Here is a 19037-nt window from a genome sequence, read left to right on the forward strand (position 1 = left end):
CCTAATTTTATCCTGTATTGGATACCCCCTGTTTGGATTCACACACACATACACACATACACACACACACACACACTGAAATTGGGAACCCGAGACATCAGCATGTACATGTCCCTCAGCTCTCAGAGACTCTCATGGTTCCTCAGCCAGTTCAGTTGGTGGCTGACCTGCACCCAGAGGCCTCCACATGCAGCCACGTCACGAAAGAAACAGCTTTTAATGTCAATTCATCTCCAATCAGGATAAATAAGAATACAACCAATGCCAGCAGGCTGCTGCTGTTTCTTCTGCAACATTCATGACAAACTAATAGAAAAATGACTGAGGTGCTTCACATTCTTAATGCATGCCAGAGGGATACACAGACACTTTGCTCTGCAGGGTTCATTATGTGACAGTTACGCAATTTCTCATTTCAGCTGCAACACTAGAACTCACATCTTACAGTTATTGAGATTGATTTTAAGTCTAATGTGCTTTAAGCCAGTTTCCTTAAGGGAAAAAGGTCACTGGCTTTGACTGCTGGATACTAAATAGAATAAAAATGTTTGGTTTTTTTCCAGTAACATAAAGCAAATTGAAGTATGTGTTTGATACATGAATATAAAGTGATTTAGTTGTTGTTTAAGGGACTCCTATTATTGAGTAAACTGACAATCCCTGACTAAGTGACATATTTTCGAGATTATTTCCAGGGGTATTTTTGCCTTTTTTTGACATGACAGCCATAGTGTGAAAGGGGGAAAGAGAGAGAACGACATGCAGCAAAGGGCTGCATTTTGGAATCGAACCTGCGACTGCTACTGCAAGGACATAGCCTTTGTACATGGGGCACCTGCTCTATTACATGAGCTACTGGGCACCATCTAAACAACATATTTTAGGTATATTTCATATTATATTCAGTGCATAGCAGTTACAGTAATAAACTGTACAATTAATCCAAGCATTAAAAAGCAACAACTGCAATGCATTTAGCATCAGAGAAGAGTTTTTCAAATAGTTAGTATGGCGTTTTATACAATTCTGTTTGTATGTATTCTTTTAAAAAAATTTAAAAAATTTGCAGGTCGCTCATTGCCTTTTTCCCCATGTTTTTGAAAGAAATTAAACCAAGTTGGGCTGAAAGGTTTAAAAACTTGTGAAAGGTGTCTGCAGCACAAGAAAGTGATGCCAATCAAGGTTTCAAAGGACTAATAGGCATGTTTTTAGACAGTGTTTAGAAAGCGCTGCCAATGCTGTTGCGGCTTCTAAACAAGTGTGAAATAATCTCTCACAGATGCCACCGTAAACATGATCAACCCCCTGTATTTGGTTGTATTCACTGTTTGTTTTGATGATCCAGGGTGCTTCGGGTGTCCACTGATTTGCAGGATGTGTGGAGAAATACTGGGTGAGGCTAAACTGTCTCATTGTCACATCAAAACAAACAAAAAAAAAGAATAAAAAAATCCCCCAAAATAAACATGCCTTTGCAAAAACAACATTCAAATCAATGAGGCAATAGACAAATTTATCAAACAATAAAGATTTAACCAAATACATTCTTGGCATCTTCCCTGCTCAGCTAACTTAGCAAACCTGCTGTTAATGAGAGGATCCTGACATGCCAGGTCAGATGATGCATTCAAGTGATTCAAAAGTGATTTACATTTTAATTTCTATTTATTATTGTCCCAAAGTAATTTTTACATTTTCTAATCAGAAAATGTGTTTTGTACAGAGCCCCTTAAGTGATAAGTGGGAGAAGAAATAAAAGATGGTGGAAAATAAATTGATAGTAAAAACATAGACAAGAAACATTTTTGTTGTCCCAAGAAAGTTTCTCAGGGGAACAATAAAGTTTGTCGTTCTCCTGTTTAAGTTTTTTGGAGGAAAGACAAAGATTCTCTGAAGAAAATCTATTTTTCCCACCATCTAATTTTTTTCTTCCTTCTTTTTTTCTCTCCCCAATGGCCCTTTAGGGGCTCCACAGTCTTGCCAACAAGCTGAATAAAAAGATAAAAAGTATTTTTATTTCATTAGCTAAAATGTGCATCATTTGTCTTCAGCCTGGTGCCTTTTCCTTAAAATCTGGCCAGACTTCAATAGTGATGGCTAGTCTTCAATCCCCTGAAGAAAAAGTTTCAGAGGAAAAAAAGAGAATTTTTATAGTGCATAGACAGTTTTGCTTGCTTTCACTGCCAACACTGCAAGGTCAAAGTATTAAATAATCATAAGAAGCCCACAGAACATATTTATGAATGCACATTTACACCTATTAGTAATGTCGACAGGCTAATTTAGACTTAACAGACTGTTTTACTGAAAATGCCTCTTTTGATAGTAAAAGTTTATGATCCCTGGTACAATCTGTAAGGGATATTTTTGAGCATTATAAGCATACTGTTACAGCACGTACGTCACGCTGGTTTCTGAAATTCCTCCTCATCATTAATTTTGCTTCAGCAAAATGTGACTGCTCAAACTCACGCATAGCTGTCTGACAGCATATTTTGCAGCTGTGAAACAAAAGATGCTAATCTTCTTATTCTAGCCTTCCAAAATAACACATTTTGCAGGCGTTGAGAGAGTACGATGTTCAGGTATCCCCTGGGTATCTGTACTACACACTCACACTCAGAGGTTTCTTTCTGTTGAGTGTGTCTCTCTTACAAGCTGCTTTAACACCACCATGATGAGTGAGTTTGATTAAATGTTTAAAACAGTTTCTCCATCCTTTCCTTGCCTGGTCATGGCAGCATGACTGGCAGAGTTTCAGCCCCAAAATTGAAGTGTGCAAAGAATTACAGAGAGCGGCGATGTCATCCTGGCTGACTTCACAGATTTAAGCAGTTACCCGGGGAATGGTGCCAAACAAAGCAGCTCTAAGTCATGCTGTGGTGACAAGCGTAATCAAATCACATTTCTGAGTCTTCAAAATAAAAGAAACAGTAACAGCACTCAGTAATCTTTCCCACTTTATCTTTGGTGAATATTCCAACTTTAGTGTCTTGACAAATAAATCATACAAATTTGTGGCATTTTTTTTCTTTGCCCTTTTTATTTTAAAATGCCATTAATTGGTAGCCACATCCAGTTTATAATTGTGATTTTGCTTTATTGCCACATTGTGCCAGAAACTGTGATTACAGCCAAAGTTTGATATTATTTATTTAGCGTACATAATTAGTGTATATTCGTAGCGTAATTCTTGAGTTATGGCCAAACATGTTTTGTGAGTCAACAATGACCTTGACCTTGTCCACCAAATTAGAAATAGTTCATTGTTTAGTCGAAAGGGACATTTGTGCCAAATTTAAAGAAATTCCCTCAAGCTGTTCTTGTGATATTGCTTGCACAAGAATGAGACAAATGCAAAGTAACTGTGACCTTGACCCATGACAAAATTTTAACAGTTAATCCTTGAGTCCAAGTGAATGTTTGTGCTAAATTTGAAGAAATTCACTCAAGCTGCTCTTGAGATATCACGACTACAAGAATGGGTAGACGGAAGGACAGACAACCCGAAAACATAATGCTTCCTTCCTCGGCTATCCCTGGCATTAAGGCTTAAAAAATGGACTGGTGATGCTTACCGGCTCCCCATCTTGCAGTCCATTATGGCAGGTGTGTTGAAATGGGTCAGCAAGTTATCCATCATGTTGTAATCTTGCTCGTTCCGCTGCACCACGCCGTGGTAGGCTGGAACAAAGGGCCTCAGAGAGTCCTCCATCAGCCTGAGGTAGCATTGTTGCTCTCTCACAAAACTCTGTGCCGTAATCCCCGACATGAAAGCTCCCTGAGGACATGCGGGGAAAAGAAGAAAAACCATGTTTGTTGCATTAGCTTACTTACATTGTGGATTCATGAGAATGAGATGTATGTAAGGTCATGGTGACCTTGACCTTTAACCACCCAAATATAATCAGTTTTTTGCTGACTCAAAGGAAACATTTGTGCCTACTTTATAAAAAGCGTTTTTTTTTAAGATTTTTGAGAGCGTTTGCGAGAATATGACAGACCAGGTCACAGTTACCTTGACCTTTGACCTATGACCACCAAATCTATTCCGTTAACTCTTGAGTCAAAGTGAGCATTTGTGCCGAATTTGAAGAAATTCCCTCCAGGCTCTCTTGAATTTTTGCACTCCAGAGAATGGGATGGATGGACGGACAGATGGACAGACGGATGGATGGACAGACAACTGGAAAACATGACAATTCAGCCCATGGCTATTTAATCTATTATATAACCAGGTTGGTCCCATTGAGATTAAGAATCTCTTTTTCCAGGGAGACCTGGCCAAGACAGTCAGCAATGAAAACACAAAGTTGCAGAGAAAGACACAAAAGGAGACAAAATACAATTCACAAGCACTAAAATAATAATTAAAAGAGAACTAACTATCAGTCAAAAGGGAATTCTCCTGGGGTCATTTGTACAACCAGGCAGGCTAAAGACAGCGACATTCTATACTAATATCATTTTCAAAAATCAATGGTAAAATACTGCACAGAATGTCCAGACACTATAAGCATTGCAGACAATTCAGATAGAAAAACAGTCCAACATGACTCATAATTAAAGAATTAATGCAGCTCTGATTGCTGTTTTTAACTGGTGGATGATCAGTCATGATTCCCTGCAGAGGCACAGTACATACTGTCACCCTTAATATGTAACAGTGAATAATTAAAGGGATCATCTGTGTGCATATTGAAAATAAACCCTTTTTCCCCCGTGTCTTTGCTCTCCACCGTCAGTTACCACACTGTGAGCTAAATGGCTGACAGTCCTGTAATCCACAGCAGAGGCAGCCTATAATCCCACCGATCAAAGGTTGAGATTACCAAACATGTGGGAGGGGCAGAGCTGCAGATAGGAGGACGGTGAGAGAGGGTGAGCACAAACATGACAGTGGAGATGCAAGCTGAGCAGGGATTGGTGCACACAAATAGCCAGCCAATCACAGCGGAGACTGGGAAAATAACAAGGGGAGAGCTGGTGAAAGAGGGAAGAGCTATGAAAAAGCGAGAAAGAGGCTGAAATCACAGCAGCACAGACGAGAGACCAAAACAAGAAGGAGAGGAACGATGAGCGGAGGAGAGAGCGCTGATCAGTGAGGTCTCCAGAGAGGAGAGGAAGGAGATGAGCAGAGAGAGGGGGGTGAGCAGCAGCCAGCACTGAGAACATCCATCAACTCGGGCAGCCATGCTCTGAGCCCTGGAGTAGCAGGGCTACGCAGACACTGCACAGGCCCAGCATCAGGCCCAGCTCAGCCCTCCGTCCCAGCCACAAACACAGAGGCAGGGATAAAAGAAGAATCCCCTCACATCAACTGTGCAGCAGAGCCATGAGGACCGCCAGGAAGGGCAGCGTGGAGATGCCTGCGTTTATGCGGCAGCTGGTGAAAGAGACAGAGAAGAGGGTCAGCTCTTTCTTCAAAGGGGGTCGTGGAGGAGCAGCAGAGGGAGAGCAGCCAGGGGATGGGGAGAAAGAGGAGGTAATCCCCAGCCCCTACCTGGACCGGCCGGTTCTGGACAAGCTGACAGAGGAGGGCTGTGCTCGCTGGGGCCTCACTTACGCCCTGGGAAGCATGCAGGGCTGGAGGGCCAACATGGAGGACTTCCACAACTGCGTGCCACAGCTGGGGGGAGAGCTGGCTGACTGGAGCTTCTTCGCTGTGTTTGATGGTCATGCAGGGAGCATGGTGGCACAGTACTGCTCACAGCATCTTCTGGGTCAGATGCTTGCCACAGGTGAAGGACACGCAACTGAAAATGCATGAATGAAAATAAAAGATTCAGTCAGCGGTGTGGAGTGTTGTTATCGTTCACTGTAATGATGCTCAGCTAAGATATTCTGATCTTTTCCTTGAGAAAAGGCTCAATTCTTTCTCTCCATTATTATGTCTCATTGAATTTTGCAAAAAATTGACCTATTCTATGCAAGTATGATTTTTTATAGGATGCTGGATTTAGAAAATAAAGTATTTCAGCATTGTGTCTGTTTGTGCACGCAGGTGGGATGGGACCAGAGGACGATCCTGAAAGAGTAAAGGGAGCCATCATCGAGGGCTTCCTGCAAACAGACAAGCACCTGCATACCGTGGCACGTCGAGAAGGCTGGGAAAGAGGTGGCACCACTGTGGTAGCCACTCTCATCTCACCGTATTACATCTACTTTGCCAACTGCGGTGACTCGAGGGCCATGCTGTGTCGGTCCGGCCAGGTTTGCTTCTCCACTGAGGATCACAAACCTTACAACCCTCTGGAGAAAGAGCGTATTGAGAGCGCAGGCGGCTCGGTGTCCATCCAACGGATCAACGGCTCCCTGGCAGTGTCCCGTGCTCTGGGGGACTTCAGCTACAAGGGGGCAGAGAACCGGACGCCCAGCCAGCAGATGGTGTCACCCGAGCCGGAGGTTTGTGTGGTGGAGCGCTCACCAAGTGATGAGTTCCTGGTGCTCGCCTGCGACGGTGTGTGGGACACCATCAGCAACGAGGAGCTGTGTGCGTTCATCCACAACCGGCTGCGTGTCTGCACTGACCTAAGAGATGTCTGCACCCAAGTCATTGACCTCTGTCTCTATAAGGTCAGAACCTGCTGCTCATATATGTCCTCTTTGTCCCTTTTATGCATTTCTACATTCCAGTAGTTTAACTGGCAAGTCCTTTTAGCTGATTATTACACAAAACACAATTTCAGTGTAAAACTGTGTTACATAATTTTTAATGGGCAGAGGATTTTATATAATAACATAATCCCCTAAACTGTGACTAAGTTGAATTGGTTTGGCTGGATGAAAGGTACCAGAGAAAGAAAAGAGGGAAGAAAAGAGCTCAGCTTTGTGAGGTTAACTAGGGGACACTTTCTATTCAATTAACAGTACACACATCAAACCAATCAGATTTAAATGTTAATAGGACTTTCACTCAGGCTTTTGAAAAGCACATTCCAGTCACAACATTTCTTATATCTAACTTTTCTATCCAACAGGTTTGATTAGACGAGTGGGACATATGGAACATTTTGAGGGTAATTAGTGTAAACTAAGACTGTGGAGTTCAACAGGGTAATGTGCTGGATCCTCTTACTTTTCTTGTGTATACAGTTTGTTTTCCAGTCAGCCAAAGAAAGTCAGTGCTACAATATTCATTTTCCTATTACAGGGTTCCAACTGTCATGAAAAACCTGGAAAAGTCATGGAATTTCCCAATTACACTTTCCAGCCCTGGAAAAGTAATGGAATGAGCAAAAATCATTGAAAGTTTTGGAAAAGTCATGCAGTTTTGTAGTGTGCAATGATACTGTTGGAGTCATCTTCTATGTAGTAACCATCCACGTAATGTAACATGATATGAATGTATTTTCTGGAGCTGACAATGCCTGACAACGTAGCTCTAATATGCCAACGTTTGGTAAACCATCATATACGTTTCTTCATTTTTTCCCCGCAATCTGTCTCTCCTTTCATGTATGTCCACCAGCTGAAATTATATTTGATTAGAGTTTGAATCTGATTGAAAAACACCGGGCAAGTGGGGCAAGACAAAGAAAAATATTTACTATGAGTCCATGAAAGTCATGGAAAGGTATTGAAATGCTGTCCATGAAAATGTGTGGGAACCCTGCTTTTAGCTCTGTTTGGCTTACAATTCCTGAGAAAAACATCTGGCTCTTTAGCAGCATAACTTACTTCTTTCCAGTAGCCAGGTGCTAACTTCTAGCTATTTGTCAGCCATTTGGTGCTGGGCAGGTAACATCTAAAAATTACACTAATGAGAGTGGTGACAATGAACCAAACGGTAAAGCTATGTGCTGAATGTAACTAAAATGCTCTATATACTCCCCCCAGCAAACCTGTTTTAAAATTGTTATTGTATATCACATTACAAGTAAACAGACAGTTTTCTAAATTCTGTAGATCCTAATTCTAGATGCTGAAATTATGCTGAAAATCGCACAAAAAAAAAAAAGATCTGCAAATTCCGTTTGGGTCTGACACACAGAAAAGGATAACTGTTATGTTAAAGTTAAAGCAAAAAAAAAGACATAATCAGATTCCAGATGCATTTTGTAAAATGGGGATATTTGGTAGAATTGCATTTTTAAATAAAATACATTTTAAAATAAAGAACTATATAGCCTATTAGCATGCACATGCACACACATTACAACACCCCGCGAGTCTCACATAACACCACTCTGTTCTGGAGTTAACAGTGGCCAATTCATTATCATGGCCTCTAGTAACAAAATCCTTCTGCTGGGTGGAAATTTCAGCATTATTTTGTATAGAGAGCGGAAGAGGGAAACATCACAGTGCAGTGCAAATTATGCCCTCTGGCTGTGAAAATGCTGCCATCATCCAAGGACTCAGCATCTAATTCAAAGAAACTATTATCTCAATACATTTCAAAGTAACTCTCCCAGTCCTCTGTATACTGTAGATGAGGTAAACTGAAGGTCTAAAAGTGAACCAAAGAACAGCGCCCTTGGCTGTGATAGCACACATTCAGACTAAAAAAGCAGGCCTGACTCCTGCTAGCTCTTTGGTTCCGTCTCATTTACACTGAGGCTGCTGTTCGTGGTTCTGTATAATAGTGTGACAGACCACCTTAAAATAGACTGTAGGGGTGTTAGAGCAGGTTAGCTGGGGATTATTCTGGTTTCCTGCGAGGGCTCATTTCAGCCACTCTGGAGATGATTCAAGGTTGATGTTAAAGAACATAGGATTGCTCATCATACCCTCCTCATGCATAAAGAATCATTTTAGGCCAATGAAGGAGAATAATAATTCCACTGCAAGTCAGCTCCATTCATATCATAGATACTAGATCTAAGGGTGTTTAATGAAGGAAGGTTTTCACTATACAGTAATCTGTAGAATAAGAGAATTAGCTTCACCAGAATACTGAAAGTTTTCTGCAGAACAGCTTTTCTAGCAATAAATTGTACCCATAATTTAATTAATGCATGGATGCCCTTACTAAACAAATCCCCCTATATAAAACCTAGGTTCACAGAACCTAAAGGCATCCATGCCACACTCTGTTTGGCTGTCATGTCCATCATGTCAACGTGTTATGTAACGAGGCTTCATGCACAATGACCTCAAAATGTCACAGCTTCTTCCACACTCCATTTACATTTTCCCGCTCCACCGCATCTGTGAGGTGACTTTGAGGTGAAAATGATCTATCTCAAAAATTGTTCACACAGGATGTAATAACATTTCATATGTTGACATTTGTAAGGTCGACCATCACTACTCACCTCTGCTCCGTTCCACAGGGCAGCCTGGACAACATCAGCATCATCCTGCTGTGCTTCCCTGGAGCCCCCCAGCTGTCTGCTGAGGCGCTGCACCAGGAGGCCGAGCTGGAGGACCTGCTGGAGTCCAAAGTAGCAGGTGTGTGGGTAATAATGACACACAGGGCACTCTAAATGCCTTGTATTTATCATGGTTTAATGTCCTAATACTTTTCTGATTTCTTTTAGGTTTTTTTTTAGTTGCATGATGCTAAGATGAAACTCTTCTGTACTTATACTGGTTTATGAGGACAAACAGCCTTGGGGAGATTGCACACCTCTAACAGCTGTAATATTAGCACTTTTAGACCTCGTTTTTATTATGGCTTTAATGTCCTGACACTTCTGATTTTCTGAAGTTTACGGTTTTCAGTAACAGCAAATTAAGATTTAACTCTTTGTACTTGTCCTGGTTTATGATGACAGACAGCTTTATGGGGACAGCATGCCTCTACCATTTCTTCTGCTGCAAATGAATGCCTTTCTTTTGTCAGTTCTTAAATTTGAATGTCAAGTATAAGGCTTTAATAAGCTATGTTTTTTTTTTTTTGCTGTCAGCCAATTCCTTTAAAAGATCCAAATCAAAAAGTGAATTGAACCCACTTACATTAACAAGTTTTGTCTGTGTAGCCAAAGCTGGATATAGATTATTCCAGACATACTCTGCCATATAGGCTCTGCTGCACTGGGTGACATTTGCCTTCACTGCCATGAGCACGGGCACTGTTACTCAATCTCACATACAGTATATCATCATGATGTGGCAAATACTCAGTAGGACATCAAATGAGTATTAATTAACATTTTTACTATTTAAATCTGTTTCAGTAACACTTGCTAAAAACCAAAGTGCCTTCTCCTTTGGCAGATAACCTACACTGTGAAACCTGACAAGTTGATTTTACTTGATTTTTTTAAAATTAGAAAACCAATTAACTTAAAAAAAAAACTAAATATATAACTATTAATCTTAATTGATATTTACTTTATATCCAAGTGTTGAGTTCACTTACAAATTTGTTAAATTTACTTAATATTGTGTTGTTGCAACTCAAAAATGACAAGTTACCATCTTCAGTAAGTCACTATATCTGTATTCTGCTGGTTGCAAACTAGTCAGTCATATCTGTATTTTCTTAAACATGTTCACAAAACAGAACTAGCAGACCTCCTGACTTAATCACTGACAAAATCCTCTTTGTCTAGATCAAGGCAAGTCAGACTAACTTGGTTTAGTAAATACAGCTCTTTTTAAAAAAATTAAGGTAACAATTAGATATACAATAAACACATTAAGCTTTGTAGTTGTATTCACCTTCCCTTTACAAGGCAATCGGTTTCAAATATTATTTTGAGTAAGATCAACTTCTACGACTTGACACTGTAGCTTTTTTTATAATGCATTGCTGGTTTTGGCTTTTAATGTTTGACAGTCTGACATTTTAATTAAAAGTATAGTTTATGCTTTAATCTGCATGTAAGAATTACCAGTACCTTTCCAAATGTGCTAATACATGCATTTTTCTGTTTTTGTTTTAATATCTGACAGAGATTTACGAAGAGCTATGTGCCAGAGGGGAGGAACCTGACCTGCTGTCTGTCCTCACGGTCCTCGCATCCACGGTCATCCCAGGATTACCACCAGGTGGAGGCATACAGAGCAAGTAAGACACTCAAAATGAGTTACATATGTGTGTTTGTGCAAGTAACCCAAATTGGAAAATGACACCATGTTACTTCTGTGTGTTGCAGAAGGAACTGCATTATTTCTGCTTACTATCAACAAAGAGAGACACACAAGCCCACTCTACCAAACGTGAGTACAAACGACACATTTGTCTAATTCGAATCATTAGAAGACGTGTTATATCCTCCACCAAGCAAAGTGTATTCATCATTATTGTCTGTATTACCTGTGTGTCCAGGGCATGGGAGGGTCCTGAGAAGCCTGGCTGGATTTTGTCTGCAAGGATCCGTGGAGGGACTGTAATAAATGTCAATATTAAAATTGTTTTCTTCATGTGTGCACTTTGACAAAAAGGGAGATGAACAGACAGTGTTGTTTGTTTACATCATACTAGCAAGCAGCATCTCGTCTAAACAAATACAATGCAAAAATAGGTCTACTAAAGCCTGATACATTTTATATTTATACAAGAAGGACATTTTGTAAAACTTACTCAGAGACACTGATCCAGCAACAAACCTCTGCCTCATATTCAGTGAACAGAAAATACAGATGATCATTTCAAATGTCAGTCTGTTAAACTGAATAACAACCAGCTGTGAAATTGTACATTTTCACTGGATAAAATAAGAAACATAAGTATGTAGAGTTGTATTTTAAAGATGTTTTAAGAGCAGATATAATAATTTTTAAGTTTGCCTTTCCTCACGAGAAAGGAAAAATGTGTTTGTGTTAGCCAAAAGCTAGCATGCTGCTAGCATATACCTGTTTGTTTCTACAAGGAGTGCTAACAGTGCTAGCGGATGGGCAGCTGTTGGGAATGCACAAATTTAGCTTTTTTCCCTAGTGGTCGAACAAGACAGGCAAATAAATGAACACTAATTAAAAGTTTAATTCTATTAATTAAACAGACACAAAGAAAAAATACATTTCACACATTACCAAAACTCTTTTTGAAGAGGTGTTTACATCTACAAGTTTTTGTTTACTTTAAACATGTAGAATAAGATTCACTTGGCTGGAGTGATATTATGTGTTATTAGGCAAAATTATTATTTTTGGCCAAATGCCCTAAAATTGTTTTTTACTGACCAATTAAAAATAGATAAATACATGAATAAATTCTACAGTAATAATACATAATAATAATAATAAAAACATTTTTCTTAACACTTTCTTCAATATAGTGTATGTGAAATGTGTTTTTTCCATACGTTTGATGATATGTACAGTGCTGCCTTATTTACCTTTTATATAGTTGATAAAACAAACAGCATCAGAACGGGTCAGCTTCAGGATGGGTCATTTTACCTGCATCATATACTGCATTGTTATATTATTACAGTAAGCAAATTCCTGTGTGTAGACATTACATGTTATGAGTCCTAATTATTTTAAACCTAAATAAAAAATTGTTTAATTGATGACTTGCATTTTTTCTTTTTTTACCAGGGGTGTAGAAATAAATCCTGGGCCCTATGCAGAGTTAGCCTCTGTGGGCCCCCTGCCCTTCCTCTCTTGTTCCATGTCTCTGTAACACATCTTTCACATTTTTTTGAAACTCAGTTTGTTTTTTTCCTTTCTTTTTATTGCCTTTTCTTTCTTTTGAAACCCTGGTTTCCCTAAAGATAGAATTGTATTTGTTGGTGCTCCAGCTGCATTAGCAGTCACTCATTCGGGTCTAGCTGTATTTAGAGACAAACTGTAGTGCAGGAGCAGACTAAATCATAAATCATTACCCTTAAAGGGTTCTAGGGACCTAAAATAGCTTCCACTATTTTGTATTCAAAGGTCACTCTTTTCACTGATTTATTCAGCCACTTTTAATTAGGTATGGCACTAATTGCCTAGGCATATAAAAAAAAGAAATGGAACACAAAACCAAATTTGTGATTCCATTATTTTCAATGCCCCCCACTTCCCATTGGGCCCTTGGTAATCACTCCAAACCCCCTCCACACCACACCGCACTATGAAACCCCTGTTTTTTTACCCACAAGATTTTACTAAGACACTATTTTTTTCAAGCTTGGCCAATAGTGGAAAACTGACGATTTTGTCTCTTAGAAGGAAGCTTTTTTCCTCGCCTGTGCATGATACACATCGACACATAAGGGAATAACATGGGTTTTCTTGCATAGTAAAGGATCTCCTCCAGCTAGCCGAGGAGCCTGAATCTTGCTCTCCGCTCTGTTGATGTGATCCTGCGACTATCTGTGCAGCTCTTACTGACATAAGGACGTCCTCTACAGGCCACGTTTGATTAGATGTGCTCCACTGAAAACCCTAAATCTCAGCGCTCTGTCGTGATTACTGTGAATATCAATGACATGCATTGATGAAACAAGATGGGCGACTTGTGAGCAATCAACAAATTAAAACGTCTCGTTCTCTGTGCTTGTGAGCTCCTGAAGTGCGTTTGAGAAGCTCTGTTTAAATACAAATCACAATTGCTCGTTTTCTAAGAGGAGATATTGTGTTTGCATGTTCACTAACACTAACTACCACCTCACATACAACCGCATTTATTGAGGAGCTCAGGGGACATGTGCGGCACTCTTAAATCAGCAGTCCCCTTTAAGTGGTCCTTCACTGCTTCTTTCATCTGATTGCTTTTGAATGAGCCAATCACTTCAGGACATCAGACCCCTCTTCACAGTGATGCTGGATTCTTTAAATTTTACTCATCTTTTGGCTCTCTTCCTCAACACAGAACAAAATGTAATCAATTATTTGATGTGCAGAATCCATGCTGGAGGTCTGCTATTATCTGCATAGACTCACTGAAAAAGCTCAGAGAGGCGCTGAACAGATGCTAATTAGAGGGAAATGATCCTCAAAATTTGTCATGCTGAGAGGATAAATTATTGACTTTTTCTAAATCACTGTAAGGATTTGGGCTCAAATAGAGAGAATGCACACAAAAATGACATCACAGTGGTGCTACCTATCCACACTGGTTTCCTGTAGGCGATTATTCATGATGGCCAAGGCCCCAACACCACCAGAGAATCCATTCTGATGGTAGCTCTGCCGCGGGCCCTGATGAGCTGTTTCGCTCAGCTGCTTCTGCAGCAATGCCAGAGATACTTTATTGGACACCATGAACTCATTGACAGAGATCATCTCTCCTGACAGACGGCGGCCCACACGCACCCCATCAGCCACTGCACCTGCATCCGTCTCACTGTCACACACTGTCTCCATGGAGCCGTCCCTGTAGCGGTGTTTTCCTGCAGGGCAGTGGGATGAAATGGGCTGCACGGTGTTGCGTTTTAAGCGTTTTTGTCTGAGGTGTGCAGGCGGACGCAGGCGGTTGCGATTTTTTTTCTGGAGGCAGGGGCAGCACAGCCACCGGCAGCCAGGTCTAGAGCAGGAGCAGGGCTGACGGTGCCCCGAACAGACCAGCTTACTCACGATCCATGTCAGAGTTTGCTTGATGATAATCGAAATGACATTGAAGAGTGAGTAGATACAACACACCCCCATTAAGATGAAAAGGCAGTTCCCAAGCCGGTACGCCTCCTGAGACTCGTAGTGCTGTCTCTGACTGCTCACCAGGTCCCCGAAGCCGATGGTGCTGAAGGCCACAAAACAGAAGTAGAGGGAGTCCACGTAGCTCCAGTTCTCCATGGAGCTGTACAGGGTGGAGGCGCTGCAGGCGATCACAACCGACGCCACACCCAGGATCAGCATCACGTAATAGACTGATGGTTTCCAGCCTTCAAGGCTGTCCTCCTCACCGGACGACTCCTCCCTGCTCGACACCACCCCGACTCCAGCACACCTTAGCCGACGCTCATGACACCAGCGCATGATGTAAGCTAACATGGTGATGATCCTCTCCAGGAAGAGGTTAAAGAAGAGGATGGTGGCCGCACAGCCGATGAGTCCGTAGAAAATAAGGAATATTTTTCCAGCTATGGTCGCTGGTGTGGTCATGCCAAAACCTGGAGACACAGAAAATGAAAGGTTAAAAGGTCAAAGTTGATGAACAATTTTGGAATTGGTATTGCATAAAGATACTTTAAAAACTTTCGCATTAGCATTTTCAGAAAGCAAAAAAGCTTCATGGCTTACCAATAGTGGACACGACTGTGCCGACAAAGTAGAACGCTCCAGAAAAGTCCCAGCGGGGCCTCAGCGCGTCTACTCTGATCCCTGCTCCATTTGCCTCCTCGTACTGACGCAGCAGAGTGTGCAGGGCACCCAGGTTGACCCTGTACCTTTGGGTGAAGTTGTCAAGCTGCTGTTTCCAGAGGCGACGGGCACGCAGCTCAAAGGGGTATTCCAGGGCTGAGAAGATGGCGGCCCCGCACAACAGGTAGAGCAGGATGAGCCCGGCCAGCAGGCAGAAACGGGCGTTGTCTTCATTCATGGGCGCCCTGGGGCAGCAGCAGCAGCCGCCGGCAGCTCTCCTCTGAGCCATGAGAGCAGCAGCAGCAGCAGCACAGACACACCAACATGCACCGCCTCGGCCAGTGCTGCCAGTCACACACTCACAGCATCACCCGCCACACAACATGCATGCACTGGCTATATAGAGCCAAACACAGCAGAACATTAGGCTGTAAAACTGCACTCTTTGGGGAGGTTACTCTGCTGCTTTAATCATTTAGGAGCAAACGTATGCATTTGAAGAGAATATAGCCTGTAAGAAAACAAAAAAAGACATATATATTAGTAGTAACTGCCATGTAAATATTTAATTGTTTCTTGCCCCCTTTATTAACACAAAATTATTTTAACTTCAAATATCTGACTGAAAACATGCCACATTATGGTTAAATATGTATTTAAGAAAAACTTAAATTCATGAAGAAATTTTAGTCAGTGCTAGTTTATGATTTGTAATCCTCTAATTAACTTAGTCGTTAAAGTTTAAAGTAGAAAAAATACACGTAGTACCTGGTCTTGTTGACAGTAGCGTCCGTTCCCTGAGCGCTGCCGCTCTGCTGTGCTCGTTCCATGGATCTGCTGAACAATGACCACCGAGAGGGAGCCTCGTTTTTTTTTTTTTTTTTTTTTTGCAAACTGAGAGGCTGTCTGATGTTTCATCTGTCACACACTGACATCATCATCCCCTGCCCACCCCCTCCATCTTTGAGCACACCCTGATGGGTGAAGCAGTCATCTCTAAACACTATTCCTCTTTTTCAAGCCTTCAGTACACCTCAATATAAATCAAAGAGCAACAAGTGACCAAAGATTTGCTCGATATAATTGGTCATTTATCACTCAGTTGCATTTATCCACAGAGGACCTGGGCTCTGATTGAAGCAGCATTAATCTTAATTTTACTCTGCTACTGAAACTAATGTTTAACAGTGGCCTAAACATTAAAGATGTGCCATGTATTAATCTAATTGAGTAAAATCGAAGAGCATGGCTTTCCCCCTTTACCACTACAGAGGCACCCTTTTGCAAGGCACTTAACTCTACGCCGCTCCGGTGGGATTTGCTCAGTAGCCGGCACATCAGACTGAGGTTGTACTGTGCAGCTTCCAGCTCCTGTCAGAGGGCTTTTTGTTGTTGCTGCAGACTGTGTGGGAGGATTTGTCGAGCATGACTTTCAGTTTCTCTGTCTGTTCATCCCTTTAATCTCGTCTGGTGCTGCAGGTAAGGGCAGGGGTTCCCTCCGCCTGCCGTCTGATGGCTGAATGACAGAAGCAGGCAGGTGTGGAAGACAGAGAGCACATCTGCCTTCATCTCACCAGTCAGTCAGCCCTGCATCAGGTGTTGAACTTTAGAGTTTGAATAATATTACGATCTTTGTAGGATGATACTGCGTATCTATCACTTTTACATGATATTTTTGTAACTGAAGGAGTACATCAGTAAGTGCTAATATCTGTTAAATCTCTTGTGGAATAATTCAGTTACAGTGATAAATTTGATTAGATTTAATAACTAAACACAAAGAAAACATATAAAGCAGGATTTAAGCATAACATTGGCACAAAAATAATAATGTAATATACATTTCCCTTCTGCCTTTCAAGTACTCCTAACAAATCTTAATGTGCAGTTAATTAAAATATATACAGGCCTTCAGTATTACTTTACTCATTGGTTTATGTGTGTTACAGTGCAGTTAATACCTCAACTGTCTCAATCTGCAATTTGTTAAACTGATTGTTTTGTCTGATCGGTTGTATAAAGGTGGAAATTATAATCAAATATCTTAAAGTTTTCAATTATGCAAAACTGTAAAAACATCAAATGTCATCAATCTTCAGCCTCGGGAGGACAAAAACAGCTGTCACTACAACAAATAACCAGTACTGAGAGAAAAAGATGCAAATTTCAACCAGAGAGTTCCTGTCAAGCTGTTAGTTGCAGAAAGGATAAATAAAGAGCATTCATTCAAATTTGGAAATATAAAATTTAAAAAATCTGAAAATTTGGCTAACAGTCTAAAATGGTATACAACTCTCACTGGTCTTTAAATGGATACAAGTACAAATGATAAATGTTGTTTTGCAATATTACTTATTATTCTGATAAACAATACATCAAAATGGATTGACATAGGTAATATTAAATAATACATTAAGATAATAATACAACATAACTACTGCCTGAAAACTGCATTTCAGACAAAAAAATATGCCTTTATGTTGATCATTGTTCTAACTAACAATAAATACCAGACCAGAATGTTTTTTCAGGCAGAAGTTATTATGTTGTATTATTTTTTTATGTAGTATCTATTATTACTGATTTTGTTATATTCAGTCATTTATCTTTTTTGTTTCTTGTGGTATTATTTTGCACATGTGTATTTATTTATTTTATCTATTTATTTATTGAGTCATTCCTATATTTATTTGTAATAGAGCTACTCCATTGTGGCAAAAATAATAATCACAATTGTTTTGATTGATAAATAACAATTATTTAACAGGATTATTCACTGGCCTTTAGAACATCATGCAGTTATTGAACATTAACTGAAAAACAATGAAAGCTTCGTGGTGCAGTCACGACTGGGTAACACATTGCACATTACTGTAGTTTGTTCATATTTACATTATAATAAAACCTAACCCAACTAATATAATTCAACAATATAACAGTTACTGTATCAATAACAGCAAAATAAGTGTGAATTGGGATCAATGATTGTTTCACTAACTCAGGAGAGACTCACCAGACAGACATTTCCTCATTATCTGTTTAGAAGCAGCTGGGAGCGTCACTACAATAGGAAAAGCGTGTCCACCTTAACAGTCCACCTTAAGGAAGCCTGATTAGTTTCCAGTGGGAAGCTAACTTAGTTGATCTTTCAGAGTTGTTCTTTCAGAGCATTTATTCTCTCACCAACAGCCTCAACTGTTCACACATCACACAGCCGCGTTTCACGCCACACGTCTGCTGCTCTCGCCGCAACGGCAGTGTGCTGTGGCTGTTTTTAGCCCGTGCTGAAACTTCTAGTTGGACTTAGGAGCACGAGGAAAGGGTGCGCTTCGTTTAAAAAATAAAATACGGGAAAAATCGAAAAATCTGAAAATCGAGGAAAGCCAAAATCGTAATCGAAATGAAAATCAAAATGAAATTAATCGTCCAGCCATAATTTGTAATTGTATTTATTTAATATGTTATATATCACAGACTGTCTGACTTGATGAATGAATGCGATTCACTGGAACAGAGCTTTTATTTTGAAGTCAGCTTTTGCACGCTCTTGCAGCAATGCCGGTAATAAATATACAAGCGACTGAACAAGGTGGTGTCTGATTGACCGTCTTTTTCGGAGTGGAGGCTGGCTTGACTGCAGTTAACGGACAAACACTTATATTTCAGCTCATTCAGTCACAAACTGCAGCCAAAACAAGCGCGTCCGGATGTGCGCATCACTGTTAAGTGTCCTCTCCAAACTCCTCTATAATGTTGTGATATATTGTTGCACGTTTTCCTAACGTGTTATGGTGCTTACGACGTGTTCTCCAAATGCCGCGCATTTGTCTTCAAATTGATGAAGATGTTTTATTAATTTGCTTCTGTTTTGTCAAATTGCATGAGTTTTCTTAAGTTGCAGCATATTAGCCCCT

General features: G+C 40.5%; 2 protein-coding genes across 3 annotated transcripts; one reads left to right on the plus strand and one right to left on the minus strand.

Moving 5' to 3' along the window:
• The first annotated feature begins 4980 nt into the window (after positions 1–4980).
• On the plus strand, positions 4981–12407 carry ppm1nb (protein phosphatase, Mg2+/Mn2+ dependent, 1Nb (putative)). Its single transcript, XM_042499231.2, has 6 exons — positions 4981–5741; positions 6005–6576; positions 9279–9396; positions 10846–10960; positions 11049–11112; positions 11222–12407. The coding sequence occupies exons 1-6, from the start codon at positions 5336–5338 to the stop codon at positions 11237–11239; spliced, it is 1293 nt and encodes a 430-aa protein (XP_042355165.1). The 5' UTR covers positions 4981–5335; the 3' UTR covers positions 11240–12407.
• Positions 12408–13647: 1240 nt separating this feature from the next.
• Positions 13648–19035, minus strand: kcnk12l (potassium channel, subfamily K, member 12 like). 2 transcript variants are annotated; one of them, XM_088088726.1, is made up of 4 exons: positions 18137–19035; positions 15892–16710; positions 15064–15634; positions 13648–14933 (listed from the first exon to the last, which is right to left on the minus strand). In XM_088088726.1, the coding sequence occupies exons 3-4, from the start codon at positions 15410–15412 to the stop codon at positions 13927–13929; spliced, it is 1356 nt and encodes a 451-aa protein (XP_087944852.1). In that variant the 5' UTR covers positions 15413–15634; positions 15892–16710; positions 18137–19035; the 3' UTR covers positions 13648–13926. The 2 variants fall into 2 exon arrangements, with proteins under 2 accessions (XP_087944852.1, XP_087944851.1); XM_088088725.1 differs by having other exon boundaries at positions 15064–16710.
• Between the last annotated feature and the right edge of the window lie 2 nt (positions 19036–19037).

Source organism: Plectropomus leopardus, chromosome 15, assembly GCF_026936395.1.
Source record: "Plectropomus leopardus strain MGB_pleo_1.0 chromosome 15, ASM2693639v1, whole genome shotgun sequence".
NCBI lineage: Eukaryota > Metazoa > Chordata > Actinopteri > Perciformes > Serranidae > Plectropomus > Plectropomus leopardus.

Bases quoted from the DNA above. Each gene is read 5' to 3' on its own strand.
- ppm1nb (XM_042499231.2), top strand. From the start codon at position 5,336: ATGAGGACCGCCAGGAAGGGCAGCGTGGAGATGCCTGCGTTTATGCGG. The intron at 5,742-6,004 runs GTGAAGGACACG...TTGTGCACGCAG, and splicing joins GGGTCAGATGCTTGCCACAG to GTGGGATGGGACCAGAGGAC. The intron at 9,397-10,845 runs GTGTGTGGGTAA...AATATCTGACAG, and splicing joins GCTGGAGTCCAAAGTAGCAG to AGATTTACGAAGAGCTATGT.
- kcnk12l (XM_088088726.1), bottom strand. From the start codon at position 15,412: ATGGCTCAGAGGAGAGCTGCCGGCGGCTGCTGCTGCTGCCCCAGGGCG. The intron at 14,934-15,063 runs GTAAGCCATGAA...CTGTGTCTCCAG, and splicing joins CACAGTCGTGTCCACTATTG to GTTTTGGCATGACCACACCA.